Here is a 15,357-nt window from a genome sequence, read left to right as displayed (position 1 = left end):
TGTTGAAACCTACCTTAACTTTTCCACCTACTCTCTAATAAAATGGGATCTGAGGATACTCTGTGTTAATTGAAGAAGCAAATCATACTGCTATGAATAGCGAGCTGTCACTACATTGGTAATTTAGCATCCTTTACTAAACCAAAGTGGTTAATCTCCCCTTTGCCTAATCGCGTTTTGGACTAGTTTGCTTCATATTCACCCTGGCACATTGTGATTAAAGTGATTCTCTTGAGCATTGAACATCAGCTCATTTCAAGGACAACCACAGAATCCTCTTTGAAAGTATACATCTGTAGAGTCATCATAAACAAGTTAAACTTCTATTAAATTTCTTGAAAACCTCATTTTAGATCATTGATTCTTGCTTGATGTTGAGAGGAGCTGAAGAGTGAATGGGATTGTTTACCATTTCTAAATAAGGAGTGGGTGAAGCGGTGGGTGGTGTTATAAGAGGCTAGTTTTCCATTCATAATCTTCTTTGATTCATTCACTCATCCATTTATCCAGCAAAACCTCATTAATCTGCTCTTTGCTAGGCAATGTCTTAGCAGTTAGACTATGGTGACCCAGACAGCAGACACTGCACTTATGGAAACCTGTATGATAAATGTCATGAAGGAAAATACAGTGTATGATGGGCACAGAGAACTATGGGATCCTAAGTTAGTCTAGCAGTCAAAGAAAGGATAATGGGGGAGGAGAGATGTGAGAAATCTCAAGAATGGAAGGAAAACATTGGTAGGAGTGTGCCTCAGCTGTATGTGCTACTATAACAAAATACCCTGGTAGGTTGCCAAGAGACTAAGAAATACCCTGAGATGATGGTGTGCAAGACAGAGTTTATTGAAACAGGGAAGTCTAGTGGTGGCTAGCTAGATGGGTGACACTTCACAGCCAGCACTGAGGAGGGAGGGTTTTGAAGCTTAAGCTATATAACCATTGTTGTTGGTTTGCTTTGTTCCTTTGTGTGACATTCCAAGTTGCCTTTGGTGTACCTGCAGAAAAGAACAGTTCTCAGAGATAATACTTGTTTGCCCAGTTCCCTGAGTACATGTGAGGGAGCCAGTGCTCCTTCAGCTAATACTTATCTGGACATCTGGGTCCAGACTTACCTTTGTTGTCCCCTTGACTTGGCTAGAGTCTTGGGACTAGAAAGGGGCATCTCAGGAACACAGGGTTTGATGTTTCTTCTCCTTTTTAAAGGATCATGCAAGTGGGTAATTTGTAAAGACTGGCAAGTCCAAGATTAAGGTACCAACAGATTTACTTATCTCGTGAGCACTCATATTGTGAGGGCTGCTCTCTGCATCCTGGCTGGTGGCTTGCTGATGGATTGTTGGAATGTTCTCACATGGAGGACGACAAAAGGGCAAGAAGCCCAAATGAATGCTGCATGCTGTGTTGAGTGCCTTAATTAAAACCATATGTACAGGAGGAGCGCCAAACCTTATCACCTTCAAGGTCCCACCTCTTCTTGATATTACATTGGCCACTGAGTTTCAGCACCTACATTTTGGAAAAGACATGTTCAAAGCATGAACATATTGTGCATATGGGGAGTAGAGGGAACAACATTCGTGAAGAGAGAGCATGTTGCCTTGGAAGCATTTCACCATAATTGTGGGGCAGAAAGTGGAAGGGGGAGCCAGGTGTGATGGTGGCTGCATGTAATCCCAGCAGCACTCTAGGCTGAGGCGGGAATCTCAAGTTCAAAGCCAGACTCAGCAAAAAAGCTAGGTGCTAAGCAACTCAATGAGATCCAGTCTCTAAATAAAATACACAATAGGACTGAGGATGTGGTCCAATGGCCAAGTGTCCCTGACCTGAGCTCAATTCCTGGTACCTGCCCCCCTTCCCCAGGCACCCCCCCCCCAAAAAAAAAAAAAGGAAGGAGGAAAGTAGTGGCAGGTAAGGTTAGTTCTTAGAAGACCTGTCAAGAGTGAGGGCAGTGGGAAGCCACAGGTTTGAGGCAGGGAAATGATCCTCATTTGCACATGGAGTGATCACTTTGGCTATGGTGTGGAGGAAGAATCGCAGAGGAGTAAGGATGGGACCAAGCAGATGTGTTAGAAGACAGTTGCAGTAGTTCTTAGGGGAGATGAATGATGGGACCTCCAGGTGATGACATTGGGAAGAAGTGAAGGATTTGCTTCAGGTTTAGTGTAACTGGCAATAGGAAAACATTGTCATTTCCTGGCAGGGAAAAGAGATTATAAAAGCAGTTTTTGAGAAATGTAATTCTTAACTTGTGTATAACATGGATTGACTGAGAAGGGACTGAAACCTTCACTGTCCAAGTCCTTGTGTGTAGGGGTAAGAGCGTACAACAGACTGGGAGTTGTGAGAATTAACTAGATCATATCAATGAGGTTCCGTAAGCAATTTTTTTTCTAATATTTACATTAGAAAAAACAAAATTTTGTTTTCATAATTTACTGATGTTATTCTTGCTTTTTTGAGCCTATAATAGTGACTTTAATACAAGTTTGTTTTTCAACCAGTTTAAAGATTTGAACTTTCATATATGCTTGATTCTGTATTATAATTAATTAGGTAAAAGAGATGATTGGTTTGAAAAATGGCATGGTAGTTCAGTGGTATGATCAGGTACCTTAATTCCTCTGAGTCTTCTACCCTCAAAGGTACTTCATGGTTCAAGAGGCTGTGGGAGTCACACCCATCATTTTTGAATTGACTGCATGAAGGGCAAAAAGGGGCCGTGCTGCTGCGTCAGCTGTTTTCAAGCAACCTTTTTCAAAGTCCTTCACAACTCTGCTTACATCTTTTCCCCAGAATTTAATCACATAGCCACACCTACCTGCTTTGGAGGTTGGAAAATAGAGATTCCAGGAAATAAAGATTCCAAGTTACAGTATGCTGGGCTGAAAGTCACTGTTCTCATGCAAAGAAGGAAAGAAATATGGTTATTAGGAAGGCATGTAGCAGGCTGTGGCCCATATGTGCACTTGACACATGAAGAATGGGTCCCCACACAGGGTGGATTTTGCACATTGCAACTTATTATTTAATTATACCTGTGAGTGCTTGCTTCTTTCATTTTAAGAAACAACAGAAACTAATTTGAATGACTTAGAAGCTCATTTTTTTTTCATTTGATTTTCATTGAAAATTAGTATATTAGGGTGGGAATGGGAAAATTAGTATATTAGGATCAGTGTTTCCCAGAAATAAATCAAGAGATGATCACACATTGATGAGTATTTTTAAATATATATATAGGTAGACTATATGTATAATACATATATGCACACTGATAGTCTCTCTATATAAATATATGTATTATATAAATATAGACAGACTATCAGTGTAGCAAACTATCAGTGCAAAAAATATATGTCACACTGGTAGTTTGTTATACTGATTGATAGACTATTTCTATTCATTGAAACTGATGATATTTATGATTGAATTAAGTAAATAATATTGAAATAATTTGTGTTTTTACATTTTATTTAAGAAAGAATGATCAGTTTTAACAAAATATTAAGTGACTTTGGGAAATAGTCCTAAGTAATGCTACCTTGACTTTGGGGAAACTGGAGTAGATGAAGAGTTTTTGGCTTAGTTTCTACTGTCTTCCTAATTTTCTTTTTTATGAAGGAAATACATGACATAATAAAATGTATATGACAGTGTAAAAAAATGCAGATAGTAAAATGAACTTAAAAGTTATCTCTTTCTTTCTCTAGGAAAGAAAAGCAACTAGGCTTCTGGCAGGGCAGCTATTAGTTTGTAGATGGTTTTAGATAGATTAAAAATATTTTTTTAGGATCTTTAATATCCAGAGTGGATTTTTATGTCTTTGAATTCTCTACAGTCATGTATATAATGGTTTCTAAAGACAGCCTAGTTTGATTTTTAATTTTTTTTTTTTTTTTTTTTTTTGCTGGTGCTAGGAATCAAACCTAGACCCGTTGTGCATGTTAGGCAAGCTCTCTACCACTGAGCCACACCCTCAGCCCAGTTTGATTCAAATTTGGTAATTGTTAGTAACACATGATAGGCAAAAGCATTTTTGCAGAGAGCAGAAAGTCAAATCTTTCTAGGAAGTGTATTCAGTATTTCATCCTCAATGAAAGTTAGTCTACTTTAGTGTAATGTGCAACTTTAGAGGAGTGTTGGGTGCTTTCACTTTAAAAATGGACAAGTAATAGTACTTCTGGCTTTCCATCTCTTGGAAATCCTCCCCCCAAATTAGAAGGGAAACAGTTCCATTTTGATGCAACTACACAACTTCTGTCATCCCTAATCCCCAGTCCAGGCAAATGAAGGTAGAGGAGTGGTAACTTACTTCACAGAGCAGTCACCTGAGAACTCAGAGGGACCACCACTGGGAAACAAGAAATTTCATCCCTTGGACCCAGAACCACATAGAAATTGAACATTTCAGCACTTAAGAAGGCAGATGGGGCTGGGCTCTGAGCCACATGTGCTTGAGACTGAGGGAAATTGGGCAAAAGAATGCAGTGATCAGGCGATGAGTGGGCAGTTTACAGGCTAATAGCTGCCCTGCCAGAAGCCTGGAAAATGGGAATGCCTCTAAAGGAACACTGGAGGTTCCCCGATGAAAGACTAATACTGACTCGGGGATTCCCCAGTACAAAAGCTGGTTTGACTATTCGTTGTCCTGGAGTGAAGACCACAGTATAATTACCATATCAGTGCATTTTAACCAACGTTTTAATGCTTCCAAGATGAGACAGAGTGAAACAATCAAGAAGGAACTTAGAGGAGACAAAATATAAGGAGTAGAAGAAAATGTAAATATGTAAACAAATTATGATTAATGTCCTCAGAGAGAAGACAGGATGCTGAGAGAGGCCTGGGGAGTGCAAGCAAGCAGTCAGAAAATGGAAGAGTTCTCTAAGATTAAAAACTGAACATCTAAATTTAAAAAGCCAGTAGAAGATTTGGAATTTAAAGTTGAAGAAATTTATAGGAAAGTAGAAAATAAAAATAAGATTAATGGAGAAACTCTTAAGTTCAAATTCAGATTAATAAAGATTCTAATAAGAGAAAAATATGGGGAAGATATTATCAAAGAGTTAATGTAGAAAATTCTCAGAATTTAAAGTCATAAATTTTAAGGCCCATTAGTGCTTAGCACCAATGAATGGAAAAACATCTACTCCAAGGCATAATATCATGGAGTCTTAAAGAGTAAGTAATAATCCTAAAAGCCCCAGTGACAGAAAAGCAGGTTACCCGCAAATGGTCTAAAATACAATGGTGAAACCCTTTAAATAATACTTGTGCTTGAAGATAATGGAGAGTTGTCTAAAATGCTTTGTTAAAAATGATTTTCTGCTTAGAATTCTACACCTAGTCAAACTATAATTTTGAGGTTTGAATATAGAGTTTTAAAAAAATATGCAAAAGAAAATTGTCTCACACCATCAAATAAGGAGACATGATGACTAAATGTAATATAATTGTCCTGGATGGGATCCTAGAACAGAAAAAAGACATTCAGTAAGGACTAAGGAATCTGAATAAAATATGGACTTCAGTTAGTCTTTCCAATATTGGTTCATGAATTGTGACAACGTACCATAGTAATGTAGGCTGTTAGTACTATCTCTCTCTTTTTTTTTTTTCAAGTCTGAAACTATTCTAAAATAAAGTTGATTTAAAAGAATGTTTGCAAACATGTCTCCGTGAATTTGTTCTTGGGAAGCTACTGGCATACAGAGATATTCTCCCGTACTGAGAGAATAGAACAAGATCTGGAAAACAGAGCTTCAGCACAGGACAGAGGCCAAGGGAATCCCCAAGACCATGTTCCCAGACAACAGCTGTACAGTAAAGCAGAGGAACCATTCCAAGTTGGAGCCGGATAACAGGCACTGTGAAGGTGATGTCTAAGGAAGAAAACAAACGAAAAAATGAATGACCTGCTAATGTGGACGTTTGTGATGAGAGATTGTAGAGCATGGGGATGTTTACAAAGAAAAGCATGCGGATGAAGAGCAGTGCAATTCTGTGTGTAGGGAAGACAGAAAGTCCGCTAGAAAATGAAATGTAATTATTTTGTACTGTTTGGATCAGTAGAGAGAAATATATTTATTTAACCACAATAATTGTTGTATAACAAAATATTTGACTAGTCTTTATCCCTGATCCCTGAGGAGGAGACTCCAAATTCTTGGGAGGACTTTCCTATAGGATGACTTCTGGTGGAACCCTAGATAGCTTGCAAGCGTTGGGCCGGACATGCCTGAAAGTTGTGTGATTAGAGCTTGAGACTTTGAGCCACCTGATCAGTCCAGCCTCCTGGCCTCTGGGAAGGGCAGGAGGTCTAGAGATTGACTTCAGTCGTGTGGCCAGTGATCAAGTCAGTCATGCCTTTATAATGGAACCTGATAAAAATCTGGACAGTGAAGCTGGATGGAGCTTCTTGGTTGGTAGAGATATTGTTGTGCTGGGAAGGCAATGTGGCTCCCCTGATTCTGTGCCCTGGGGAGAGGACATAGAGCTTCTCAGACCTTCCCTATGTGTTCTCTTCATTTGGTTGATCTTGGTTTGTATCCTCTATAACTGGAAGTTATTTCAAGTTCTCTAAATTATTCCAGTAGATTATCAAGTCTGGAGGATTGTGGGAACCCCCAAATTTGTAGTCAGAAGTGTGGGTAGCCTGGGACCTCTGAACTTTGTGTCTGGCATCAGAAGAGCAGTCTGGTTGGGGACCATGCCCTTAATGTAAGGGATCTGTGCTAAATCTTGATGGTGAATGTCAGAATTACTTTGCAATATTCCAGTAATATAAACACTATTGACAGAATGTTTTTGTATAATGCTATCAGAAGGATGGGGAAAACAAAAGAGAAGTAGAAGTTTTTGTCAACTATAATAAGCCAATAGGGAGGCCCTAAGCAACTAAGCAAGACCCCATCTCAAAATAAAAAGGGCTGGGAATGTGGCTTAGTGGTTAAGCTCCCTGGGTTCAATCTGTGGTACAAACAAAGAAGGAAGAAAAAAATAAAATATCTCCACATTCATATCAACTTAAAAAGTAACTCATGAATTGAGTGCCACTATAAACCCCCAAACCTGGAGAATTTGGAAAAGGAAGACTCGATATCCATTAAACAAAGTTTGGAATCTCCAGACCTGGCAGATTCTAGCTGTCTACGACTGTCATCGGTTATAATGACAGTGTACTATGCTGAGTTCAGCTGGGGTTGGCAACTTCTAAAACAGACGCACACAACAGAGTTGTTGATGTTATTTTGAAATGTATTCCAGCCAATAATTTTAGATGGAGAATGTTGAATGACTTTATCGTCGTTTAATTCTTGGTCATATTCTTGTTGAGAGATTTTATTTTATTGTGGTGCTGAAGTTACCAGATTTTAGACCTCTAACCTAAGAAATCTGATGCTGCCACCACTTGCTATAACTGTGGTTTGCTTGTTTCACAGTTGTAGGCTTCAGCAGAATAATCTACATACAAAAGGCTTTGTAAATAAGATAGGCAGTGACTGATAGGCGGCTAGGGATGAAGAGTGTAAGCTACTGAATTTGAAAAGTTAAGACCTTTGAGAAATCAGGTTCTCAGGCAGTCTTTACAGTTTTAAAAGATTAAAACTGGTGAGCATCATTCATGCATTCAGCAAATGTCTGAGCACCTATGTTGAGCAAGGTGTGTGGAAAGGAGGCTAGAATCAGATCAAAGAATAAAGACATGTAGATGCAAGGAATTATAATTCAAAATAAGGAGTGGTGAAATGTCATGGTTGGGTAAAGTGCTTGTGGGAGTTTAGAAAAGGAAGCCATTACTTTTATTTGGAGTGATCTGGAGCAGTAGAATTGGTGGAGCTTGGATTGGGCTTTGAAGGAAGAAGGCAGAAAGGAGGTTCTGGGATCTTGAAAAGAGCAGGGAAGTTTATCAAGAAGGAAAAGGAGAGACTGGAACCTTTTAGTATGTGTTTGTCCTTCACTTGTGAATCATTGAGTCAGTATCAGGAATACAGTATAAAATTTGTATCTTCATACATCCAGAAATATTCAGGAGATAAAATGTTAAAGGAAAGAACAATTGCATTGATAATGGGGTGGAGGGACTTTCATATGATGCTTAATTTTATTTAGCTAGATTCTACAACAAATGTTTAAATCTGTGATTTTTAATAATGTTTCTTAATGGTAAAAACATAAGTTACCTATAAAAAATGCCAAGGAAATAATTTATTTTAAAAACTGACAGAGGTGGTGCTGTGTTGTAGCTCTGGTAGAGCACTTGCCTAACATGTGTGAGGCATTAGGTTCTATTCTTAGCACCACAAATAAATAAAGGAAAAAAGATCCATCAGCAATCAAAATATATACGTATGTATATATTTTTTTAAAAAAGGTGAAAAATATTCAAACACTTACCTTGTGTTCTTATAAAAACCATCCATCATGGTGACCATTTAATGAGGAGTAAGTTCTCTGTGGAAATATTTTACCTAATAGATGGAGATGAATGCGTGAATGCAAATGCTACCATTTTGCAACCCCTAATAAAATAATGGATCTCAATGGAAATCATCCATGACCACTCACAGAGCAAAAGGAAAGATAACCAGACCTGTGCCTTCTGATGCAAGTATGTAGTATTGCTTATGAAGTATTCTTAGGAATAAAATTCAAACCTGAACTTGATCATGTGTCTATATCAAACTACTAAAGGACAGAGGAACATGTTAAATCATATCAGGGAAATGGAGTCAGCAAATGCCAGGCTGAGAAAGCATAAATCTGGGCCCAGTATATTCAACAAATAAGGAGTGTGTATGTGTGTGTGTGTGTGTGTGTGTGTGTGTGTGTGTGTGTGTGTGGAGGGGGAGAGTGCCGGTGGGTAGAGCCTATAGATTATTATTAATAGACATGTTAAACAATATGGAATATGGAAATTATTGAATCCTGATTAAAACAAATTATTAAAAGTTTTTTTTAATTTTGGGAAAATTTACATTGATTAGATACTTGATTCAAGCAATTCTTATAGTTTTAGTAGTATGAGAATGATTAAAAAAATTTTTTTTTAGTTGTAGCTGGACACAATACCTTTATTTTATTTATTTTTATGTGGTCCTGAGGATCGAACCCAGTGTTTCGCATGTGCTAGGCGAGAGCTGTACCGCTGAGCCACTGAACCACAACCCCAGCCCCGATTTTGTTGTTTTTAATAGCAGATATGTACTAAAATCAAGGGATGAAGTGATATGATGTTTGAGATTCATTTCAGAATAATCCAAGGTGGGGGAAACATGTGGAGTACAGGTAAAACAAGATTTACCTCAAGTTGATCATGGGTAAAGCTGGACCATGGGTATGTGGAGGTTTTTACTGCTCTCTGGATTTTCTTTTTGTTCCAAAAAGTCTTTTTTTTTTTTTTTTTAAATGCTAGAAACATGTTAGCTGATTATGAAAGATATAGCCAGGAAGAATATGAATGTGCTTCCCATATTTCTGAATAGTAAAATTGGGAGCTACCTTGTATAATTTGAAAGAAGTGCCTTTAAGACAAGTACAGGAAAATTCTACAAGTTGCGCCATAATTTGTTTTCCATAATCTAATTGATTTAGAAAAGTTTATTTAGAGAAGTTCTGGGGCATCCTTAATCTTTTGAAGCAGATATCCATCCTTTGAACTCTTTTGTAGGGAGGTTACTGGGAATTGAACACAGGGCACTTTCCCACTGAGCTAATGTCTAAACTCCAGGTCTTTTTTATTTTTTTCAATTTTGAGACAGGGAGAGTCTTGCTAAGTTGCTGAGGCTGGCCTTGAACTTGCCATCTTCCTGCCTTAGCCTCCTGAATCTCTAGGATTATAGGCACTTGCCACCACTCCCGGCCCATGCTCTGAACTTGAGACAAACACAATCCCAGTATTCCAGAGTTAAGATACCATGGTGTAGCCTGACCCATTGTGTGTATGTGTCGGGGCAGGGGTGTGGGGTGTTGGGAATGGCACCCAAGGCCTCATACATGCCAGGCAAATGTTCTACCACTGACCCAAATACCCAACCCCACATTATAATTTTCAAATGTTTCTACTACATAAAGTTTTTAAGATTATAAGAGAAATGTGCTTTCCCATAGAAGAATTAAATCTCATTCAATTTCTTGGTATTACCCTTAATTTAAAAATTAGTTCATTAAGATACAATATATACAAATAATTGTGTACGTCAGGGTACATAGAAGCTCAATGAATGCATACACACAGGAGTAATGCTGTCTTAATCAAGATGTAGAGTATTTCCTGTACCCAGGAGTTTCCCTTATACCCTTTCCCTGTCATCTACCCCACAACCCAGAGGTAAGCTATATTCTGATTCCTGTCACCAAAGATTAGTTTTGCCTTTTCTTGAACTTAATAACTGGAAATATTACATACTCTTGTGTTATACTTTGTGCATTCCACACAATGTCTCAGATTTGTCCATGTTTTCCATATATCAGTAGTTTGTTCTTTTATATTACTGTTTAGTATTCATTGTATAATTATTCCTCAGTTTATTTGCTTTCCTATAGATTGATATTTAGGCATGTGTACCTGCTCTGCATAAGTGAGCTACCATGGCCATTCCGTAGGTAGACATAATGTGTCTGTATCTTTTGAAATTACTGTCATAGGGTAGACATAGCTTTAGTTCTAGACATATTGCCAAATAGTTTTTCTAAAATAATTGTATTGATTTATATAGCAATATATTCTCAAAAATATATAAAAAAAGTTTCTCCTGCCAACACACTTGTAATCCCAACTATATGGGAAGTAAAATCAGGAGAATAGCAGGTTCAACAGTGTTGGCGAATTAGGGAAATCCTGTCTCAAAATAAAAATAAAAAAGGTTGGGATGTAGCTCAGTGGTAGAGTAATATATGAGAATTCCAGTTGCTTTATATCTTTGTCAACACCTGATACTGTAGTTAATGATGCAGTGTATTTAATTTCAGAGGTTGTGATGAATATTCAACCTTAAATTTGAACCATTGGTATTGCTGTTTTATTTTATTGGTGCTGGGAATTGAATCCAGGGCCTTGTGTAAGCTCAGCACGCACTCTACCACGGGGTACCTCCAGCCCAGCTGTTGCTTTTTCACACCAGAATATTCTACAGATTTCCTTGTGTATAATTGTTGGGTTCTAAATTTGATTAGTTCCTCATTGTTGTTCTTAAACTAAAGTATTATTTTTTCCTTTCTCAGTTGTCACAGGTAGTACTGATGGAATTGGAAAAGCATATGCAGAAGAGGTAGGTGATTTTCAAAACTTTTCTCTGTATTATTAAAAAATGAATAAATATAGAATACTTTCATAATAATTTTGATTTTTGAAATTAACAAACACATAGTACAAAGGTTTTGTTTGTTTTTATCTTGTCAGAAATACCATGTTTGTGTACATAAAAAATTTTTTTAAAGCAGATGTCTGGGAAAAATAAGAATAAAATTTTCCATGATGTTTAATTCTAAGAAAATGAGTGTAGCTTTAATTTTATATCATTTAAGTGTATGCAGTACTCTTTTTTTAAAAAAATATTTTTTAGTGTAGATGGACACAATACCTTTATTTTATTTTTTATAAGGTGCTGAAGTTCAAACCCAGTGCCTTACGCATATTAGGAGGCGCTCTACCATTGAGCCACAATCCCTGCCCCCAGTCCTCAGTTTTTAAAGTCAGTTATTTTTAACTATTTTCCAAAAGATAGAAATGTTATAGGCGGTCACATTTTTATAAGAAGGACTGTGGTTAACAGAAAAATATTGACAGGCTCAGGCAAAGCGTTGACGCCCTGTGTACTACACGGAATGGCTAAGAAAGCAGTCATCTGAACACTGAGGTACAGAGTGGGAACCTGGCAGTGCTGGAGGCAAGTTTCCTTGCCCTCCAGGCCCTGCAAAGGTACTAAGTTCTGGTGAAGATCCTGTTAGAGGCATTGAACCCTTCAAATCATTCCCAGCTTTGAAAAAAATCATCTTTTGTTTTTTTTCACCTTTATATATTGAAGAATTTTAAAATTGTAGAATTGTTTGAAGAAGACTACAATGAACACCCATATACTTTCACCTGGATTCTCCAACTAACATTTTGTCACTGTTAACTTACTTTATTGTTACTGTTTTCATTATTATTGTTATTTGGCAGGACCATTTGTAAATTACTTTTAGACATCATAACAGTTCACCCCAAAATATTTGGGGATCAGTCTTATAAGAACTAAAACACCCTTATAACTCCAATACAATGTTCACACAGAGTTTAACTTGACACAGTTTAACTTGTTATTGATTCTCCTATTTCTCTCTCCCATGTAGCTGGGATTACAAGTGTGTTGGGTGGAGAAACATTTTTAACAGGAATGTTATGCAAATGATATTTATTCTTGTGAGTTCATTCTACCAAGAAGCATAAGAAGTCCATTTGTTTCATTATTGATTATGTTAAGGTAAACAGTTTATTAAGATGCTGTCTACCTTATATGTTAGCCCATTTCTAAGTTAGTCAGCTTTTTGTTGCTGTGGCCAGTATACTGGACAAGAACAACTTTTGGAAGAGGAAAAGTTCATTATGGCTCATAGTTTTCAGAGATTTAGTCCATGGTGGAGGGACTCCATTGCTCTGGGCCCAAGATAAAGCAGGACATTATAGCAGAAGGGCATGGTGGAGGAACATTGCTCACCTTTTGGTGGCCAGGCAGCAGGGGTTGAAAGGGGCTGTAAGGAAGATGAACTCTTTCATGGCACACCCCCAGAGACCGACCTCCTCCAGCTATACTCCACCTGCCTACAGTTACCATCCAGGCCATCCACACTAGGCTGAGAGGTTAGAGTTTTCATATTTTAATAATTTATCCTCCATACATTCCTGCATTAACTAGGAGCTTTGGGGGGACACCTCATACTACATCATAGTACCATAAGTAGGTGCACGAAGCTTTGAGACTGTAAATATCCTATTTGCCAGCAATCTTTCATCCAGTGGTTTTTAAGATCCACTGACAATTTTTGCCTAAATTATTATTATCATAGTGGTTAAAAAAATGGTGATTTTCTAATGGTCTCTGTCCTACATTTATTTGATGTTTTGGGTTTTTTTGTATAAATAAAAGCTTTTCCTTGTCCCTCTTCCTCTGTTAACTTTTTTTTTAAATATCAGTATGGCTAATGAATTCTTTAGTGGGTTTATAGCAGATTAATTTAGCAAATTACCAGCCTTTGTTATTATAAAAAATGTTCTTCCATAACTTCATTTGCAGTACTACTCATTACTTAATAAAAGCTGACTTTAGGATTTAAGACTAGAATATTAATTGACTAAATCACTTATAGTTCATAGCACCTAACTTATTGTTCATTTATAAACTGGAGTAGTGCATGAAGACATTTTGTGCATATTCGTTTTTTTCCTTACCCTTGTATTTATATGTCCCTAGGACATTAGCCATATATATATATATATATATATATATATATATATATATATTTTTTTTTTTTTTTAAACTTTATTTATTTTTTTAGAGGAGAGAAAGAGAGAGAGAGAGAGAGGGAATTTTTTAATATTTATTTTTCAGTTCTCGGCGGACACAACATCTTTGTTGGTATGTGGTGCTGAGGATCGAACCCGGGTCGCACGCATACCAGGCAAGCACGCTACCGCTTGAGCCACATCCCCAGCCCCATATATATATTTTTTTAAATAGTTTTTTTTAGTTGTTGATGGACGTTTATTTTACTTATTTGTACGCAGTGCTGAGAATCGAACTCAGTGCCTCACGCATGCTAGGCAGTCGCTCTATCACTGAGCCACAACCCCAACCCCTAACCATATTCTTGTAAATCTTTTTCATTCTATGCGACACTTACACAGCATTGCATACACACATAGAAGGTGCTCTTCAGAAAAATTGTTATTGATTTATTCATTTAACAATCTTAGTTTACCTTGGTTGTCTATAACTTATAATGCCCAAGAAAAATTTTAAGTATTTATCCTAATTTTTAGGATTTCCTAACATTTTATTTATTTTATTTTATTTATTTTTTTTGGTACTGGGGATTGAACCCAGGCCCTTGTGCATGCAAGGCAATCACTCTACCAACTGGGCTGTATCCCCAGCCCCAATTTCCTAACATTTTACTAGTTTTCTTTGCTAGTCTTTTGATCTTTGTTTTATATATCCAGTCCATGACAAAAACTTGTCTTATTGGTGCATTCTGATTATACCTAGTACTGGGATTCATTGTGACATATTTGTACATGCACATAACATAATTTGATCAAGTTCATTACCCAGTATTTCCCTTTCCCTCTCTTCTTCAGTGAAAACTTTCTTTTTAAAGCTAAGTTTTAAATTATGGAAGTAGTGGACATGTAACAATTTTAAAAACTCAAAACAATATACAGATTTTAAAGGAAAAAGTCACTTGCCTTCTAAAACACTTTGAGATTTGAATACTTGGTTTAGTTTATTTATTTTTATTTGGTGTTGAGGATCGAACCCAGGGCCTCACACGTGCTAGGTGAGTGCTCTACCACTGAGCCACAACCCCAACCCCTGAATACTTGATTTAGAAAGATTGCCCTTTGAGAAATTCTGTAACGTTTTCGTTATGGATTGCCTGTTCTTTACACTTGGATTTATATTTTGAATTATCATCTGGTCAGGTTTTCTTAAAATGGGTATATATCTAATTTATGTTTTAAAATGAGATGCAAAAATGTAATTTACATTCTTTTTTATTATTTCAGCTAGCAAATCATGGAATGAAGGTTGTCCTAATCAGCCGATCACAAGACAAACTGAACCAGGTTTCCAGTGAGATAAGTAAGTTCTTGCATTAAACACTCCATGATTGCAAATGGAACACAGCTAATCTAAGTTTAATGTTTTCAGGTGGGTTTCTAGCACTGACATATTTATTTAGAGTTCAGGAAACTTCTTTTTTATTCTGTTAATGGCATGTTTTGAAGATGAACCATCTTTTAAGTAATTATTTATTTAAAAGTTTTTATTAATCTTTCAAAATAATTTCATTAAGTTATTTTAGACCTATTGTAATTTGCTTGAAATGCCTTTTACTGACTCACCTATTTTTGTTGTTCTGAGTCAGATTTTCTGATTATTTTATCATGTTCTCAGTGAAACATCTGAATCTTTTTCTGTTGCTTCACTTCAATATTGAGTATTTTTCACTCCTTTGATCTCAGTGTCTCTAAATGTGTAACACATGATTGAGAGCAAGTATAAAAGGTAGCAGGTACACCTGTGGCAGGGGTGCTACGTTGAACTTTCTTTCTAGTCAGCTATACCTGAGATCTGAATTGTAACTTGGTAA

At 36.9% G+C, this 15,357-nt stretch overlaps 1 protein-coding gene across 2 annotated transcripts in view; it reads left to right on the top strand.

Annotated features, from left to right (window-relative positions):
• Positions 1-15,357, top strand: part of Hsd17b12 (hydroxysteroid 17-beta dehydrogenase 12) — a 148,185-nt gene that overhangs the window by 42,781 nt on the left and 90,047 nt on the right. For both annotated transcript variants that reach the window (XM_005330041.5, XM_078046203.1), the window contains exons 2-3: positions 11,227-11,273; positions 14,771-14,846. In XM_005330041.5, the coding sequence (XP_005330098.2) occupies positions 11,227-11,273; positions 14,771-14,846 (123 nt within the window). The remainder of the gene's footprint in view (positions 1-11,226; positions 11,274-14,770; positions 14,847-15,357) is intronic.

The sequence above is a fragment of the Ictidomys tridecemlineatus genome, chromosome 4 (assembly GCF_052094955.1).
Source record: "Ictidomys tridecemlineatus isolate mIctTri1 chromosome 4, mIctTri1.hap1, whole genome shotgun sequence".
Taxonomy (NCBI): Eukaryota; Metazoa; Chordata; class Mammalia; order Rodentia; family Sciuridae; genus Ictidomys; species Ictidomys tridecemlineatus.
This window is presented reverse-complemented; position numbering and strand designations above follow the sequence as displayed.